Source organism: Vidua macroura, chromosome 5, assembly GCF_024509145.1.
Source record: "Vidua macroura isolate BioBank_ID:100142 chromosome 5, ASM2450914v1, whole genome shotgun sequence".
NCBI classification, from domain to species: Eukaryota; Metazoa; Chordata; class Aves; order Passeriformes; family Viduidae; genus Vidua; species Vidua macroura.
The window spans coordinates 37,960,733-37,980,522 of record NC_071575.1 but is presented as its reverse complement, the minus strand read 5'-3'; the positions used below and the strand labels follow the sequence as shown (position 1 = coordinate 37,980,522).

Sequence of the window (19,790 nt, the reverse complement as noted above, 5' to 3'; positions counted from 1 at the left end):
TTGTGCAGTTCTCTCTGGTGTTCCTTTATCTTTAGTGAATTCATGTAGGGGAGAAGGTTGGAACACAGTCTTTTTGCAATTAGACACATGTAAATAATGGATTTTTCCTTTTTATTGCTGTGATCAAAAAGCTTGTGATAGAAAGGAGACAGCCAGTTTGGTTCCATTTGAGGGAGAAATGAGAGGGCTGGATTTTTCTTCTTCATAGTCAAAACTTCAGTTGAAAAATTGTTAGTGGTTGCAAATGTAGATCTACGAGAGCTAAGAAAAACCCTCAGAATTTAGGTTAACTGTGTGAACTTTGTTGTATTTGTAGGTATTATTGCAGTGTCATTACGAATATGATTCCTCATAACATTTTTCTGATATTTTTCAAAGAACTTTACTGCATCAGAACTATACTGCATCAGAACACCAGCAGTGTGCTGTTCATATACCTGGTGTCCAAACAGAACCTACCTTATTAATTACCAGATGTGGAAGGTGCTTGGTGCAGGTTGTTAAGTGGTCACAAGGGTGAATGCCTGCTTTGAATTCCCTCCCTGCCACTGCCACCAGAATTACTCTGGGATGCCAAGTAAATCACATAAACTTAGTCTCATTTAGTCATTAATCATGTATTACTGATTTCGTGAATGCCCAAACTAAGGCACCTGTGGCCAAAACTTCATAAAGTGTTCACCACTGCAGTAAGATATAATGGGAACAGTGCTTTAAGTATGTTCAATAAAACTGTTAAATAGACTTGACATTGAGAGGTGTCAAGATAGGCACCCAGAATTACTCTTAGTCTCTCGTTGGACTCTACTTTCTTACATGAAAATAATAGTCTAACCTAATCTTGCAAAGATTATGAAGAAGAGCATTAATAATATTTGCAGGGCAGTAGGTGCCGTTGCAGTGAGTGTTGAATTATGCACTTATGCTAGAAACCTGTTTGTCTTTTGTAGGAGAACATGTACTGCTTTTAGTTACATATTTAGGCTGACCCTGCAGAAAACTTTGTTTTTTTCTCTTATTTAAATTACTGTAAAATCAAATTCTTAGTACAGTGGTCAAATAGCCTGTGGGAAAGTATATAATAATTGGGCATTATTGTTCAGTCCAGTGCAGTTTTAAAGTAACGCTACCTACCTGCATTTTGAAATGAAAGTAGTAAACAAATTATTCTAAACAAATCTCATGTCTTAATCTTCATTCTGTTTTACTTAAGTTCCTCTTTGGAGCAGAATGTAAAAATTGTATTCCTTTTGACTGAGAATCTTCTTATAAACTAAGAAAATAATATAGTCCCCATTTGATGGATTTGGAAGTTAGAGATGGTCAAAATAAGCCCAAACACATTAAAAAAAAATCAGTGTGTGCAAGTTAGGGGCTTCAGTTTCAAACTTATTGGTGCCAGCCTTTAGACTGAACTCTGGACCAAGCCCCTCATGTTATGAATGGCACCTAATGTGACCAGAATGTGTCATCCAAAGCAGCTAGCCAGGTAGGCAGAGTGTCCTAGACTGTCCCCTGTGGTAGCCCTCTGCTAACCAAGGGGGAAATTCTGAGGCCAGGGTAGGTCTGTAGTGGTGTGTCCAAAGTTCTCCATACATTTCATGCTCAGTGGTTGCTGGGTGAAAGGCAGAAGCAAGACCCAGTGTTTGAAGATGGTTGACTGCTTTGACAATATCCATTGCCTCAAAGCCCCTGAGAGACCTGGGCAATGGTGTGGGTAGTTTTTGAACTGTGTTCCAGCTTACCGGTGACCTTGGTGTGAGCCATGGCAGTCCAGAGCTGTTCTGGGCAGGCAGAGGGGTACACAGGAAAACTTTATGGGCAAAATAAAACTACATTCAACGTTAGGCAGGAGACAAATGAGAGGTTTGCAGCATTGCAGCTTTTGTACCTTGGCTCTGTCTCAGACACCATTAAATGCCTTTTCTGTATTTGCCAGGAGACATTCATTGTAATGCAATAAGTTGAACCTTGATTTTTCTTCTATTTGCTTTTTATTTTCTTCCCTTCTGTTGTTCTCTTTCTTATTATGGACAGATTTGGCCACTGTCAAATTGAATGATTTTTTGCATACTTGGTTGACTCCTTTTCCCCCTAATTTGCTGATACAGGCAACTGTGCCAGTAAAGCAATTATGCAAAATTGTGTATAAAGGTTTAATGATACAAAACTGCTCATCACAAATCTAATTGTGATTCTTAACATCCTTCCATAAACTCTGTGGTTAATACATATTTTGTTAAAACCTGTATTTTAGTTTAGTAGATAAGGGAACGTTTTAACGTACCTGTTACTGTTAACTTTGAAAGGAAGCAATCAATAAAACTAGCGATTTGGAGGAATTCAGATAATGATCTATGTGCTTTCAGGTAGTGATTATAAGAAGTCTGCTTTATTATATATCTCATCAGGTTACACCATTACCTGTTTTAATTATTATGAATGATAGCTATGTATGTGCACCGAGTCTAATACAACACAAAGATTAAATATGAAGATGGACATTGTAATGAAGCAAATAATGTGTTTCCATACTGAAACTCAAGAGACAGTGGATTAAAAGAGAATTGACAGGTACACTGTACTTAGGCTTGATACCTGGTTTCCACTTGGATAACTGAACTGTTTCAGGAAAAGAGCAGTAAAGCAATACTTGGTAATACTTTCACTGAAGCCAAAAATCCCATTGCCTTGTCTTAATCCAGAATAGAGCATTTAGAAACATTCCAAAGCTGATATTTCTCCTTCATGTATGCATTGATACTTTCTGATTTCTGTGCTATTGCTTTCCTCAGAACCCTGGCTGGGATTTAATCCTACCACAGAAAGTATTGGCGAGTCAGATATTATTATAAGGATTGACATTTAGTAGAGTCTCATTTGCATCAGATCATTATGAACTGCAGGGAGAGACCTTCTGCTACAGTCACTAGAGACAAAGCACACACTACTTCCATCAAGCAGGGTATGAGGAGAGAGAACAAAAAGTGGTTCTCCTTTCTATGCCCTTCTTGGTTAGCAGTTGTAGGCTCTATGTCATCTTTGCATGAAGGAAGTGCTACAGACTGTAAGGACAGGGAAGAGGTAATAACCTGGCAGTGCTTTCTGCTATCTCCCTAATCAGGGTCACACTTGGATGCTGAATTATGAAGGTGAGTTCTGTTCACTCGGTTCACTCTAGGTATTGAAATGTGTGAGCTGTGCTATACTGAACAGAGCAGTCTGTGGCTTATAAAAGCAGCTTTAATTTATTGCTTTCTGAAAACAGAGGCCTGAAGCAGTCATGGAGGTTTCAGGAATGTTAATTGTTTATGTACATGAATAAGCTTAGAAATGGTTGTTTTTGCAGTCTGCCCATAGCTCATCAAGAGTAACAGTGTCACTGCCAGAGAAGAGAAAAGAGAAAGATTATTTTTTTCTTCCCAGTCTAGTAATATTTTCAGGGCTTGATATAATGTGCCTTTAACAAACCATGAACTTCTCTCCTACTGAGTCACTGCATTCTGCCTACATTCAGTGTAGGCAGAGAACCATTATACTAATCCACTCTTCCATCATATCTCTCACAAACACATGTATTTTCTTAGAATATTTATTTTGATACAAGGAGTGCAAGTTTTTTATTTAGCAACACAAATAAGCAGGAGATTGTAACTTCAGAACTTTGTAACTTTAATTTTGGTAGTTCTGGTTTTCAACTATGATATGATTTGACAAATGTATGGCAATCATATTTGGCTTTAAGGGAATAATCCTGCCACCTCATAGCAGTAGAGTAATTCATTCACCTCTTCTGTTAGAATAGGTTTAAAAGGCAGATGCTGAAATTGGACTTTTGCTTTGTTTTTTAACAGGTACGGTTATATGCAAGGCCTGATGCAATCCGAAGAGGATCAGGGGACTATGCTCTAAATATTACAAGGAGACTCATTGAGTTTTATGAAGATTATTTTAAAGTGCCCTATTCCCTGCCAAAATTGGGTAAGATTTTCCAAAGAATTTGAAAGTAACCCAGAAATGAGGGATTAAGTCAGCTATTCTAAAGGAATATAATGTATTGGATGTCAAGTTAAATGTTTGGGTTAATTTAGGAGGATCAGTAAGTGAGAAACTTTTCCTTGTGGAGGAAGAGAAGCCAAACTATGCTTTCTCCAATCTGGAACTGAAAAGAGCAGGAAGCAGTCAATATTTACATTCGTTAGACATTGGGTAGAGAACTTGAGACCTTTCACTGATAAGTGGGCTGAGTTTTTCTTTGTTTTTTCAATGTTGTCAGTTTTGGTCCTTAGTCCTATGAGATAGCCCCTGGGAGATAGTTTGTTCTGTAATACTTGTACCTTGGTGCCTCAGCCTTAAATGGGGAACAGAAGCGAAAATAGTTGTGGAAACTGGAAACCTGTAGCAGTGCAAGACTGTGGGCTTGTTTCTTTCTTTTTTGATTTTATGGCTCATATGACTTATTAATGATGATTAGTAGAAAAGCTTATTGTCCTGTTTATTGAAAAAATTGCTGTAAATTAGTTTTACTGTGATGTAAACGTAAACCCCATAAATTTCTATTATTTTTTAAAAAGAGTTTCTTCTCATCCTCCCTTTCATCACAATCAGTTGGTCTCCTACTCATTTAAATATTTCCACAGTATTATTATGCCCTCCCTCCTTTGGAACATGTTTGATAAAGATTCAGAAAAGCCTGTTGCTCAGCAGCAGGAAGAGAGCATGTATTTGATAAGAAGTGTTAGAGTTGGAACCACAGGTGATCCTCACAGGAAGGCAGGGTTTATTTCATTAAATTCCTTGCCTGGTGAGTAGTTTTATTGGACTTACAGCTAATGGTGTAGAAGATAGATAACATAATTGATGTTTCTAGATGAGGATATTGCATGAATATTTTTATAAGTATGTTGTGGCATTTATTTCTTGGTGTCTTTTAATAACAGGTTACAGGCAGTATTCTTCTAGAGAAATATGCAGATGGGTTAAACAAGCATATGGCATATTTAAGTATACACAAACTTTCTGTGTATACTTTAATGTATGTCTTCAAGTGTGTTAATAATATATAATAATTTATATATATATATATATATATAAAATATATATATATATATATAAATAATAATGTTTTGTAAAGGAAGTTCTGGGCTTACAGGGGCCAAAGGTTTAGAGGGGGAAAATAAAATCAAGAAATTGTTGAATAGAAAAGGTGAACATAGAATGGTTTCAGTTGAAAGGGATCTTAAAGATCATCTAAACATCCAACCATCATTACTTCAGGTAGTTTATTGAGCATGCCAGCTGGCAGCAGTGCCAGTAACTGTATCTGCTTCAGAGTATCTTTCAAAATTGTAACATATGGTCTTTAAACCCAACATGCTATATCCATTGTCATTGTGCTGTGCATATCTTTTAAAAATATCTCATTTTAAGTTAATATATTCCACTTTGGATCTGTTTGGAACAGAATGGGAAGAATAGTCACAAGTAAAGTTGTATTTTTTCATCAAATATTTGCAGTAAAATTTTTAATAGAAAATACTACATGAAAACTTTAGCTATTCAGTAGTGGTACAAGAAAATAATTACTATACAGAATCATTTTTTATAATATAGTAATGTTGAATTTATTTAATGTAAATATAGGAAGAAAATTTTCTAAACTCAATGATGTAAATACTTTTAAGAATTTTATTTGCATATTAATACAGGTATATTTGTTCCAGTTCATTCAAACACTAATTGCTATGTTTAAGCATGTGCTGGTGTCTTTAACCTGAAAGAATGCCAAATTTTTATTTTTGCTTTAAACTTGAAAAATAATTCAAAGTTTAGAAGGTTAGGGACAGTAGTCTGATGGGTGAATAGAAGGACTAAAAATGGTAATAATGTAATCTGTCTATGATAGGGATTTTGCAGTAGTAGTGAAGAATTTCCCAGCTGAAAAGACAAAACAGCATTAACGACAGCAATGGAAAAAGCATGTGCATCAGGTAGATGTGTTGATACTGAAAATGCACCTGGGCTCTCCAAAAACTTAGGACTTATCTGCTTTACTGCTGTCAAGACTGCAAAGGATTGAGTACTTTATTACGGTTTTAAGAAAAATGAGCATGTTTTCTACAGTGGGGCATTTCAGCAGTGTTTAATTTCAATTCTAAATGTGAAAGTGGGAGTGAAAAATGAAGAATGTACTTTGGAAAGCTTTTTAATGTCAACAGTTTTATAGAAAATGTTCTGTTTCAAACAGATTTTTTTTAAAAAAAATTGTTTCACGTACTTTGCAGTTCTAACAAGAAGAAACGTAACTAAATGTAATTATTTTTGTTGAAAGCACAGTTTATGTTTACAAAATAATTTTGTTGAAAACTGACCAATTGACTATAGAGGTGCTGTACTGGCTATTGAGTGAGACATTTTTAGTGTCAGTGGTGTCTGTGGGGCTGTCTGTGTGTGTTAGAGTTGGAACAACAGGGGATTCTCCCTAGACAAGGGACCTGCCACCCTTGGCAAAGCACTTGGTCATCTATGTGGTCATCCATTTCAGCTTTCTATATGGTAGGAGTATCTGAGGACTTTTAGGCTCTTTAGATGTGTTGCTGTATCAGAAGGATCTGTGTTCATTTGTTCACTTCTGAGTCATTGAGGTCTATTTCCAAGGCATTTGAAACTAGTGCTCCTTACTTGAGTTTATAATACATCAGTCAGTGTTCTCTACAGGAACCAATTCCTCCTGTTGCTCTTGACTACCTTACTGGTGGTGACCAGGCTTTCTTGCTGGGCTTACATACAATCAGATGGCTGTGGCTAAGGTTTTTTACATCTTATATGGTCTGTACTGCCTTCTGAAGGCACTGGAGAAGTACATTTATTTTCCAGTTGATGCGAATTCTGGTAATGAATGTGAATTGGGAATTTCTCTAACTGGAATTAACAATTTCCACAGTTAAAAGTTCTACTTAGCATGTAGCTTTCTTTTCCTACTCTCCAGTTCATACTCTGAACAGGAAGGTGCTTGTGTAAGGTTTCAAACCAATAGTTTTGATATTAATTTCATTTATGAAAAATAAATCATGTCTTTTAAACAAAACCTAGGTTTTCCTAAGACTATAATACTATCATTGCAAACATTGGTTAAAGTGATGGGTAGATAAACCATGGCATTTTATTTAATCCAAAAAGATATGCAGAAGGGTTTTTAATTCTATTCTAATGGCTAGTGAATAAAAAATATTTCTGTATTTATATCACATAGTTATTTTAATCCTGTTTGGACTGCACAAAAAAATGCTTTGTATGCATAGAGCTTTTTCTTATGAGGGTCTTTGAGACTGGAAAGGTCTTGAATTTTTCCCCCTGAAACCTTGACCAGTTGCTGTTTTGATGTGCACAGAGCTTAGAAAATTAAAAAGAAAAAAACCACCAACAGAAAAACCACCTTAAAAGAGAGGCTTCAAAGAGTCACACTATGGGGAATGAAAAGATAATCAAGCCCTCTTGCCATGTGGACAGCTGTGATTCTTTAGCTGTAAACGGTTTGAGGTGGAGGGGCTGATGGACTTTTCCAACCAAGCCTCCACTTCATGTTGGGTCACATGAGAGTGGTGTAGAGTGACAGAATCCCTCCCTCACCCTGCTGGTCACACTGCTTTTGATACCACCCACATTGGCTCATGTCCAGCCTCTCCTCCATCAACACCCCGAAGTGAAATATATTTTCCAACTTCTAAAAGTCCTTTTCTATAGATTTGCTGTATAGTAAACTTCGGAGTTCCATCTGATATATTATATGTGGTTATTGTTCGGTGGGATTTTTTTCCTTTACAGTTGTGGTTGGGGTACTAATTAGCTGCTCTACTTTGTGAGAAACACAGATGCCTTCAGAAAATGATGCATTTTATCGTGAGTTAGGAGAAATCTTGGCTGAGAAGGTACTAGTAAAGGTATCTCATTTGACTACACAGAGAGGAAACTAATCTGGACAATTAAAATTTGATATCTGATTTTTTGATTGATAAAAGATGAAGTGAATACTTCTGTAGGATTTATAAAATGGGATAAGATCTTTGACACCCAGAAACTCCATAGAAATTACGGGAATCACCAGAAAACTGTGTGAACTTCTACCTGGTATGAGATGGTTAAATGCCTAAAAGCACATGAATCCGAAATACTTTTTACATAGCTGTGACTGAAGTAGTTTTCATTATAGTTCCTTTTACTTGCCTGAGCAGAGCTGTTATACCTGATTGACCATGTCAAGCTTTTGTACAAATTTTATTTTTAAGAGAAGCTACAGAAAAAAACTATAACCTGTTAGATTAGAGAGTCAAGAGGGTTCATCAGAGATTTTGACCAGCAGCTGAGATCTTTTATACCACTAAGTGTAGCTCTGTTTTAAAGGAGCATGTCTAGGAAAAGCTTAGGTCTTCGGTCCACAATGAACTTCATATTTGTATAGGCATTATGAACGGTAGTTTTTATTATAGGACATGGTCTATATGTCATTGGGATACTGTGAGAGTTACTTTCTGTGCATGGTGTGACACTATGAAAGTTACCATGCAAATCTCAGAGCTACATGGCAGGAAACCAAATACAAAAGAGTTTGGATAAAAGATAAATGATATCACTGAGGATACTGTGGTAGATTTAGATCGTGCTCGAGAAGAGGGATGTGTGAATCCTTGGGCAGTGTTCAGGAAGATTGGATTGCAGTAGAATCTACTAAACAATGAAATTTTTTCTTTTGAAAATTGTACCTATAGCATTTAGTTTGAATGAAGTAGGTAATGCCGTTGAGCTACATCAATTAGAGTACCAAGGAGAAAGTAATGGCCTTTTCTCTCAGAATTGAGGTAGAAATCTGGTACCATCTATGTCTAGAATAGGACAGAAGTGTTACACAATCTACTCAAGTATGTTGTCCTATGGTGGAAAAGGAAATGGCTGTTGTTGACTTAATGAAATGCGTAGTCCCCCTATGCAGTCTTATACACTGGGCATTATTTAAAGAGCACCTTCAAAAGAACTGTATATTTACAAACAAAGCTAATGGAATAATATATAATGGACTAACGTGTTCATAATGATAGTATTTGAGTAAATATGAAAGTTTACTGCTGACTAGCTTATGTGTAATTTTGATTCATAGTCGTATGACAAACTTGAAATAATTTCAAGTTCAATTTATGAAGTTTTCATTTAACCTTGCAGTTCCAAATGGAAGGAGGGTGAACAAGGATACGGTGACTCCTGTTTTTTCTATCTTAATATGTGAAGTAGAGGTTGTCCTGAAGAGTGAAACTCAGCAAAATCAAAGGGTTGTGCTGGTGAGAAAAAAAAACCAGGCAGATTATAGGACTGTTCACATCGAACACTGACACAGTTCACTTAGACTTTTTGTTTAATATGTGCAGTTAGAGTAGAGGTCAATTCTCTTATTTTTTAAGGATTTTTAGTGTGAATTGATTGAGACAGGTAGTTTTACATACTTCAGTAACAGCAGCAGCAGCAATAACTTTCACTAGTATTTTCTCATTCAGAATTGTGATTTTTGGCCTCCCACATTTGTTTTGAAAAGTGAAGACAGCTCAGTTTCTGGCTGGACTCAGAAACAAGTTCAAATGAGTCTAAGAGGAAATAAAAATCAACACAGTGGAATCTCTTTTTCCATTCCTGTCTGAAAATGTGTTCTGTACCAGTTTTAGCCCTGCCTAGTGTTTTGCTTGCTGAACCCTATAGTTGCTGTGTTGGATCTCCAGCCCTGGAAGCGGTAATGTTATGACAATATTCAGAGTCTTATTTCAGAAGTCTGTTCAGAGTTGTGTTTCAGAAGCACAATTTTATTTAGCCTGAAAGTCATACTATAGCTGATTTCCTTGGTCAAGAGAGGCAAGAAGGCCTTAAAAGACGTTTCTCCTGCATTTTTTCCTCCCTGGTGGCACATAGAGCTGTTAGGGTTTGCATAACCTCTTGCCTTCCTTCTCTTAGGGTAAGCCTACAGTTTGAAGAGTTAGCAAACTGATTTAGGATGCTTAACTATAGTTTCAGAGCTAATCTGTACCTTCTGCCACTTATTCAAAGTCTCTGAATGGCTGGGATGAAAACTTCCATGCAGAAAGACTAAAAAGAGATTTTAACAATACTTGCATTGTGTTGTTCCTTTTGCATAGGTACCAATTGTTTTCACAGCAGTTTCAAAAATCCTGCCATCAATTTCATGCTGATTATTGGGACCTTTAGGAGTGTGTGAATTTTTTATTATCAGTATCATTGCTAAAAGTGAGTGAGAAGAAGAACAATTGAGTTTTGGTTTTTTGTTTTCTCTTTTTTCCCCCTGTAGCACTGAAGAAGTGTTCCTGTTAACTCTCCATGTTTTCAGTTTTAGAAGGATTGTGCTCCTTTGGGGTAGTTCGTTATGCTCTCCTGATGGTATTGTGACTAAGTCTGTTTTCCATTAGATGCTGATTTGAGGGCAGCAAATATATTACATTGAGAAACAGAAGTTTCACTAGGCAAAACTGATGATAAAACACTTTGCCCACTGCCTCACTTAAACTGATTTGTGTTGGGCTTTGCTTATTTTCTTATGCTTGTTTTGAAGTAAGAATTTATGTATTTTAAAATGTTACCTATTCACACGTAATGTAATGCCAACGTCATGAAAACTCCATAACTGTCCCTACTAAGAACGTTCTTCTTCACTATGAACCTTGTGCCATAAAGATAATAGATGAGGGAAGCACACACACACTCGCTCACTCAAAGTAATCTAATTAGTGTTATTCCTAGTAAATCTAAATGGTATGCATTACTGGTGCAGTGAGAGTTAGAAAAAAGTTACCACTTACTGAAAATATCCTGTGTATTAGAAACAGCTAAAATCTTTAAGTAGGTGTTTAAAAATGAGCTTTCACATCTTACTTCTGAACTGGAAAAAAAAACCCTTTAGATACAGATGTAAAGAAGATACATTTTCATGTATCAGCACAGAGCACAGAAAGTTTCTTTCAAGAGATTATTACAGTGTCTTGAAAAGATTGTAACACATTAAAGTGGGACTTAAGTAGGCCAGAGATTTTTGTTCATACAAAAGATGCGAGAAAGTGTATAGCTACTGAGCTGAATAAACCTATTGCTGCTGGCTAGATTCTGCTGGCTTAGTTATAAACCTTCCACCTGTACTAGCTAGTTTCTTTAAGCTACTGAAATTCAAAGGGATGTATGTGCTCACCTTTTATTGCTTTTTCTAAGGATATTGTAACTGAAAAATATCCTAACACAATGAATTATGCTACGTTTGCAGTTCCATGCCTGAAGCAACTTCATTTTTACATTATGGAAACCAATGATTTTCAGTGTAACGATGAAAATATTAAGATGGCTGAACAACTTTAATTTAAACAAGTGAATTACCATTGTGCATTTCCCCTTGCCCCACCTTGCTTTCTGGGTGCTGGCAGGCTTCTTAAAATGGTATATGGACATTGAAAGAATCACTTAATTAAAATTTGGTGGAGATCTTTGGTAGGTACTGCTAAACTTACTTTCTCTGTTTTCTCTTGTATGTGAATTCTCCTTTTTTTCTAATTTATTTAATTGCCATCTGCTTGTGTATTTAAACCATAACATTTCCAGATTCAGGATCAGTTTTGTGAAGACTGTGATTTCTGTTGCTTTCTCTGATTCTTATCAGTAACACTTCTAACAAAGCTGTCCTCATGAAGATGCATATTTGTCATAATGATAGCACACTTCAGGAAGTGTATTAAGCTAAAACAAATCCCACCATTCAACTAAAAAATATGTTCCTTGTCATATGCTACTACTAATGGAAATTAAACTTGGGCAACATTTTAGTCTAGAAAAATCCAGTTGTTTTTTCTTCTTGGAATATTTGGCACTGCTGCATGTTGTTCTGCTTTTGTAAGTACCGGGCAGTTCAATCCTGAAGTGGGTGGGAGCGGGAGGAAAGAGACAAGTGCATAAAAGAACTTAGAAATGTACTCTGGAGACCCTTCTTGGAAGTTTCTGCAGCTATTGCTGTCTCTCTGGGGGGCTTAGAGAAATCTTTAGAAACTGTTTCCAAATAGTGCCTGAGTTTGTGCCTTTGTAATCGATCTTCAGCTCTGCAGCAAGAGAGAACTTACCAGTGGAACAGATCATGCCAAAAGAGGTCCTGATATGTATTTTATTCAGCAGGAGCTTTGGTCTATTACCACTACTGTGACACTAGGTTTCCTTTTGAAGTTGTGTTGTAAAAGTACAGGTAATTTGACAGAACTTTAATTACACGTAGCTCTTTATAATGTGACTTCCAAACAGAGGTCAGTGGTTGAATTCCTCATAAGAAATTATGTGAGATGTTTGTGATGGTTGTTACAGTACCTAAGCACTTTTTACACTGTTGTAAATGTAATCACTGTTTACATGTAGTGTATTTGCAAATGGAGAAACACCACAGTTCTGTTGTCCTATTTAGATGCTCAGCTGAAAGCCAAAGAGTGCTAAGAAGTGAGGGCAGGCAGATGTTTTGCTGGTTAGATGTGTATAAAATGTTCAGTTTCCAGATAGAATTTGAGTATGCATTGAGACAGGCAGCTGGAACTTGCATCCTTTCATGGTTAAGTATTGATGATTCATGTGAGGGACATAAAAGTGACTGCAATATTTCCTGCTTTAAAGTTGGTCTGAGAGGTGTTCTTCCTAGGGTGCTAATTCTTAGGTGTGGAAATAAAACTTCACAAAACTGTCAGCTCTAACTTAGATACATAGAAAGATGCATTATATGTATTTTCACCGGTAATGTAAAAATTAATTCCTAGGCATATTTTCTCCATATTCTTGAAATGTTTTAAGCTTTGCTTCCTCTCTTAAGGTAATCACAGAGAATTGAATTTTAAGAAGAAGCAGGCTGTTACTCAGTAACAAACAGATGCATTAGAAATGCAGTTTTATGTTTCATGCCATATCTCCAGGATTTTTCTGTAGAAACCATACAATAGTTTCCAAGTGATTAAAAGGGTATCTGAGTTGTACAAGTTATGACTGACAACACAGTGATCTTATGTAGCTCTTAATAAAACCTGCCAAAGAAAGAATGTTGACAAGTGATACTAAAGGCTATTTGAAATTGCTCTAAGTCATTCAGAGTAATAGTGAACAGACAGCTTTCTGTAATGCTTATTTTGTATTTGGGGACAGCTGGACGGAAGTCCAGCCCAGACAAATTCACTGTTTTATCTTTGTCAGTCTATTTCTTGAAAAAAAAAAAAAGCTTGCTCTTTGCAATCAAAATACAATTGCTTTGTGACAGCTTTGATGTGGAGTATAAAATGGTCAAATCTAAGTACACAGCTGAAGGATAATTTAATGTTTCAGTAGTGAAGTGCAGAAAATAACATTACAAGTGAGTAAAATGTAATTTTAAACATTAAAAACAAATCTTCCTACAAGTAGTTCTAACCTCTTGAAATTTTACATATACTTGTCTGTGAATGTTCCTTTAATATTAATCTGTCTGTCCAACCATATATCCTGGCTGTACTTTATGATGGTAGGCCTATAAAGACTGTAAGAACACATATCTGTAGATAAAATTTCAGTCAGCAGATGCCAGACTTTTATGGAGGCTCTCCCAAACTATAGTTCCCCCTTTTCTGCTGTCATATGTAACAGGTGTAAGTCTGATCATGGAACCAAGAAGTGTACACATAGGATAAGGAATCTGGGAACAGACAGTCTTACAAGCATCTGTTGACTTTGGAAATGTGGATAATAAGAAGATCGGTGTGCTGGTTTTTGCTGGTGTAGAGTTAATTTTCTTTTGGTGGCTGGTGTGGGGCTGTGTTTTGCATTTCTGCTGAACACAGTGTTCAGAACACAGAGATGTTTATGTTATTGCTGGTCAGGGCTTACACAGACCCAAGGCCTTTGCTGCTTTTCACGCTGCCATGCTGGTGAGGGGACGGGGGGTACCTGGGGGGTTGGGAGGAGACACACCCAGAACGTCACTGACCAGAGGGGTATTCCGGACCATTTGACATCATGTTCAGTAAATAAAGTGGGGGAAAGAAGGAGGGAAGGGAGTGACGTTTGGAGTGATGGTGTTGGTGATTCCAAGTCCTGATTGGGGTCTCTTGGAGATGACTGAACACCTGCCTGCCCATAAGAAGTGATGAGTTCATTCCTGGTTGTGCTTTGCTTGTGTCCGCAGCTCCTGCTTTCCCTATTAAAGTGTCTTTATCTCAACACACAAGTTTTCCAGCTTTTATTTTTCTGATTCTCTCCCTGATACCACTGATGGGGGAGTGAGCTACTCTGTGGTGCTTGGCTGCTGCTTGGGCTTGGCATTGTGGCAGTTTTCAGGCTTTTATCTTGTGGGTTCCATGGAGAATATGGGTCCTACTCACTGTTTATGGACTAGTTGTCCCTCATTTCAGAAGTTTCCTGACCTTTTTCTAGTTTCCCCCTCCACTTACAAATCATCACTGCAATTCTTTTTCATCAGACCCAAGAAGGAGCAGTCCAGCAGACTGTCCTACATGCAGTTTTATAAGACATTAACTTCAGTGGTGTAAAGTAGTTTTCTTCCCTTTGATTTTTTTGGAGGTTATTTTTAACCAGCTCTTTCCAGGGAACTGTTTTTCAGGCTGGTCCCACAGTTCAGCTGCAGTGCTGAGAAGCTGCTGCTGGCTGGGCTATCCAGAACTTCTTAAGTCAGGTCTGCTGCCAGTATGCATGAAACTATAACCCTGGAAGATTATAGTCACAGATGGTACAGCAGCGTAAAGATAAGTGTAATTCCAAAGTAGCTTGTAACATTCTAGTGTATGTCATGTGTGTTATCAAAATCAGAGACCTCAGCATCAGAAAGCCCCTGATTGCTGTCAGCAAAATAAAGGTGGCAGAGTCAACCCACCTAGAGAGAAAGAACTGTCTTATACTCTACCACTAGCAGCTTATTTCCATTATTCAAGTGGTCTAGAAGTAAAAGTTGACAAACAGAGAAGCTGTAAAATTGTTTCCCTTCAATATTCATATTTAGGAGGAGGGCTCCTATAGAGAGGTAATAAGACTAGAGATAATATAAATGTCTCTCTTCGTATCAAAACTTTTGACTTGACAAGCAAGCTGTTTTATATTTTGGAAGGTAATTCCATGCAGAACCAGTCTTTTGACAGCATATTCTTTGATCTGATAGACTGGTAAGCTTCACTGAAACTCATTTTAAAACTCTCAGCTCGGAATTTGCCTTCACTGCACATCCAGGATTAAGGCATTTTGACGTAGGGATTATGAAAAAGTCCAGGTGGCACAGTGTTACTCCATCTTTGTGTGAAGATGGAAAATTCCTGATAATGTTGCTATTGGTTCATGATATTAAATTGTGGAACCACTCAGGTATCTTTAAAAGCTTTTTTTCAATGTCTTTATCCATCTTATCATCACCCACAAGGGATTATACCTTTCTTCAGGTTGCTAAAGCCTCATTTGGGATGCAGATCTACATAGAACTGGATTTAGATAAACACCCACATGTGGATGGGGTTTCTTCAGTAAGACATCTTTCCTTTATCCTAATACTCTAGCACCTTGTTCTTCCTTAAACTAAGCATGCTAGTGAAAGATGTGTTGTAGAAAGGTAGTAAATTTTCATTTTTTGGTGTTGTTCCCTCAATACATGTTTATGACTTTTTTGTCAGTAGCTCTGTGTCTCATGCTCTGATGGAGAAATTGCATGAATGCATTCATCTCATATACAGTTCCTTCTTTTCCAATGGCTGACACTTTTCTAGAAGCGTGTGTGGAATACCCCAGTAAAGGAAAAGCATCTTCATCCTCTCACAAATCTGTTAAAGAGGGCACATTCTTAAAAGCACAGACCATGTTGCATTTATTTCAGCATGAATAGGTTGCATTTTTGGTATAATCCATATTACAAAGTTGCATCTGTAAAGATTCTTCTTGTATTAGCAGATTTAGTGAAAAATGGCACAGCAGATGCACACATTGGATTTTATAATAAATATTAGAACCTTGGCTTACACTTTTCTTCATGCTGATCACAGAGTTTTACTTCAAAATCTAACAATAATATTTTCTTATTTTTACTGTCTTGGGGAGGATTGACTGTATAGACTGAGTGCTGAGTATCATTATTATAGTGCTAATTGCTTTTGTTATCCTTTTCTAGTCTTCCTGTGTGTGCCATTTTAGGATGGCAGTGGCATCTGAGTCAAGTGTTTTCTCATTTGTATGTTACACTTCTCTCTGGTGTACTGTGTTTTCCAGACTCAGTTAGCAGGAAGCTGAAGCTGAATACTGTACCTGATTATTTAAAACTACCATCTGAGATTTACTTCAGGTTTAAAAATTACATGTGCTCAAATGTAATGAAATTTTAATGGGTTTTAGCAGCATAGTAAGATTTGTATTCTTTAAAAAGAATTTTTTCTGTAGCAGTTAAAATAGAGATGAAAAAGGATTTTTTCCTTTCCTTTATTTATCTCACCTGAAGTCACATGTTATGACACTTGGGATTATGGATTTACTTGGACTTTATCTGGAAAGTTCGGTTTGTGCGGTGGACTGGACAGTTGAATCTGTGCATACTAGCTTCTCTACACTACTGTGTTAACTTCTACATCCCTGCCAACATGATTGTGAAGGCAGTATAGTTGTAGTACTTAACAGCATATAAATAACCTTTTGTTTACCTTCTCTGCTCTTGACATTATTTTTATGTCCACTGGAGCTGTTCTAACACTGAACCCATCTCTCCGTCTTTAAACTCTATTACAGCAATCTTTGCTTGACATCTTCCTTTCATGTTTTTATACATTGTGATGAGCACTGAGATGGGGAGTCCCAGGTGCTGTTAGACTAGAAATTCAGTATATGGTTGGAGAGCTGCCAGAAGCTTGGATGAGTTGCAGATTTAAGAATCAATATGAAGTGCCTGACTTTACATGTGGGCTATCAACTGATTGTCCTTGCTACTCAGTATGCATACTTAATTTATGTTCTAAATGGGATGGCACCAAAATATATACTTCAAGAAGATGATTTCAGACATAAAGATAATGTTCTGTGTGCTTGATCTTAAAAGGTGATGCCTCATTTAGGCCTTGAGTTCATAATAAATCTGATTTAGAATGTTTTTCGTCAAGACATTTTATTCAATTGGATCAGACTTTATTGTCTTCCTTTATGTTTCTTTTAGATGTTGATGTAATTAACAAAAGTTTTTTTTTTTTTCCTTTCTTGTTTACTGTCTAAAGCAAAAATATAGTACAATTTTAGAAGATGAGACTGGGGAGCTTTTGTAGGCTGTATTTATGTAGACAAAAAGCTTTTTAAAACAGGAGTTTTTGATACACAATTAAGGTATAGTGTATGATCAGTGCACATGGGTTTGTGCTTAAGTTTCCCATTACTGCATATAAAGACTTGTGGATATTCTCAGCTCAGTCAGAGAGAAAGAGAAAGGTTTTCTAACCAGGCAAGAGCCTGGGAAACAGTTGGGAAAGAATGTAAATAATTCTCTAATCTATCTTGTTATTCACATTGTTTATAGATATGCTCTGCCACTGTGCGTCATTCACTGTACACCAATGGTGTGACATGTTTTTACTCTAAGACCAATGAAATTAGTCTTCTCGATGTCCTCTATATATAGAGCGGTATATTTGAAATAAATCAGAGCTCATTTTCTTTGCCTTCTGATCTGGAGTTTTCTGTTCCCGTCCTGCTCGACAGCGACATCGACTAAGTAAAACATATTGAGATCAGAGTACTTTAAATTTTTTTTGTACTCATTGCTATCGATTAATGTATGATGCTACTAATTGCACATTTGTGTATTGTGGGCTACCTCAGCTAGGCTGTAGTCTCATCAGCTATCATCAATCAAACATGGCTAGGCATGACCAGAGTTTGTATGGAAACTGTCTCGTTGGGAATACAGTCTTTTAATTCAGTTGATGTTCTGCTTCTGACCAAATCAATTCTTCTTTTGCAATAGGATGAAATAAACCCAAAGAAATCCTTCACCATGTCAATGCCTTAAAATAGTTGCCCATTTGGTGAGGTGTAAATATGGATAGTTATATTTGGTGAAATTTCTCCATAGTGTAAATTGTGTTTGTGTGTCAGTGATTCTCCCACAACTAAAACCTCATTAAGCCAAAACCACTTCGGAATAATGAGTGAAGTGATTAAGTCAACACTGAAGTGCTGTAAAATCTGTCATCACTCATTATCCAACCTAAATTCTGTAGTTCAGATAAGATATAATTTGTAGTCTTACTTTTTCTTCAATGAAATATTATTGTTAGATGCCCAGAATTTCTGTATGTTGTCTCTTGAATATATATAGAATAGAGTATGAAATGAAAGTCTTATGTTGTACTATAAATGTCAGAATAAATAATGTGCTATATATATTTTCATTTGGTGATGGGTAAGGCTGGAAGAATATCTTTGTGACCAGAAATATTTGACATTATGAAGTACAATGGCTATGAGGTTGCAGGTTTTATACGGGCTTGAAAATTAGATTTATAAAAAGATTAAGTGTTGCTAAAGGGATTTTCTGGAACAGGCAACATTAGAGCGTAGAGTGATATCCAAACATGGTAAAAACATTCCCACCAAATAATAATTGGAAAAAAATTATTGTATTTTGTGGTTAAAAATCATGCTAATGATTTTTGTTTTTCAAATAGCAGTAGACATTTTTGGAAGAAAGGTGGTTTTAAAATGTATCCAGTGTTTTAGGCCTGTTAACTGTCATGCCCGCAATGGACATAGAAAATAGCTATTTTTTTCAGTAAGAGTTCTGCAGCCCTATAGATTCAAATGAATAATTTGTCAATGGAGATTTTAATCCAGGAGCTATTTTAACAAGTTTTTGAATTTGAGTACATGATTATTTTTTGCTGACTCAAACCTAACATTTTTAAGTACCTCGTTTCCATACATAATGGGGGGATTCTAACAGTTGTATCTGTAGTGGTATTAAATGTACAGAATGTTTGGTAGTTAACAGATATCATAGTGCTTACAGAAGAAATGTTGAAGATTCATGTAATAAAATATCAATGAAGTAAAAGTTGAACTAGATGCAATGCATATTTTTACTTGCAAGAGACTTTACTTTTGAACAAACATGTAAACTGACCTTTTCAGCATTGACTGTGCAGAGGTTTATAATTCATAAGAATGAATTCAGGTGGTAAGTAATGGTTTGCAATTGGCTACAATAAGTTTTCATGGCAAAAATATGACCAGTACTTAGAACAAATTTTCAGACACCTTTTTACTGGTACCTGGTTGCAGAAGAAACCATTTTTCAAATTCCTTCAATAGGAAAGAATAATTTTGTGGAATATTTCAGTTAATGGAAGATGCTTCAGACAAAGTTTGCTTTCATTTGGGTTTGATGGATTTTTTTCTATGGATTTTCAGTCCTAGATTTTCAGTTGTAAGTAATCCTTTCCTCTCAATTCTGTAGCTGATTTCCTGCATTACCTGCATGACAAGTAAACTGCAAATTATATTAAAGTGCATGTACAGTTCATAAAAAGGTGTTCTTCTAATTGATATATCATACTGTTAGATTTCCAGGAGTACTAATGTTCATGCTGGCACATGGTGCAACTGTTTGGGGTCACCTATGACTCCGTACAACACTGCATCAGGATTTTCCCATCCTGGAAATAACAATATCAGTAGCGAGAGTAACAGAGCAGTAAGCCTTTCTATTGTTATTTGGATTTCCTTGAAAT

At 36.4% G+C, this 19,790-nt stretch overlaps 1 protein-coding gene across 1 annotated transcript in view; it reads left to right on the top strand.

Moving 5' to 3' along the window:
* The window catches only part of TRHDE (thyrotropin releasing hormone degrading enzyme), a 207,960-nt gene that overhangs the window by 33,383 nt on the left and 154,787 nt on the right, over positions 1 to 19,790 (top strand). The window contains exon 3 of the mRNA XM_053977659.1: positions 3,855 to 3,981. Coding sequence (XP_053833634.1) covers positions 3,855 to 3,981 — 127 coding nt within the window. The remainder of the gene's footprint in view (positions 1 to 3,854; positions 3,982 to 19,790) is intronic.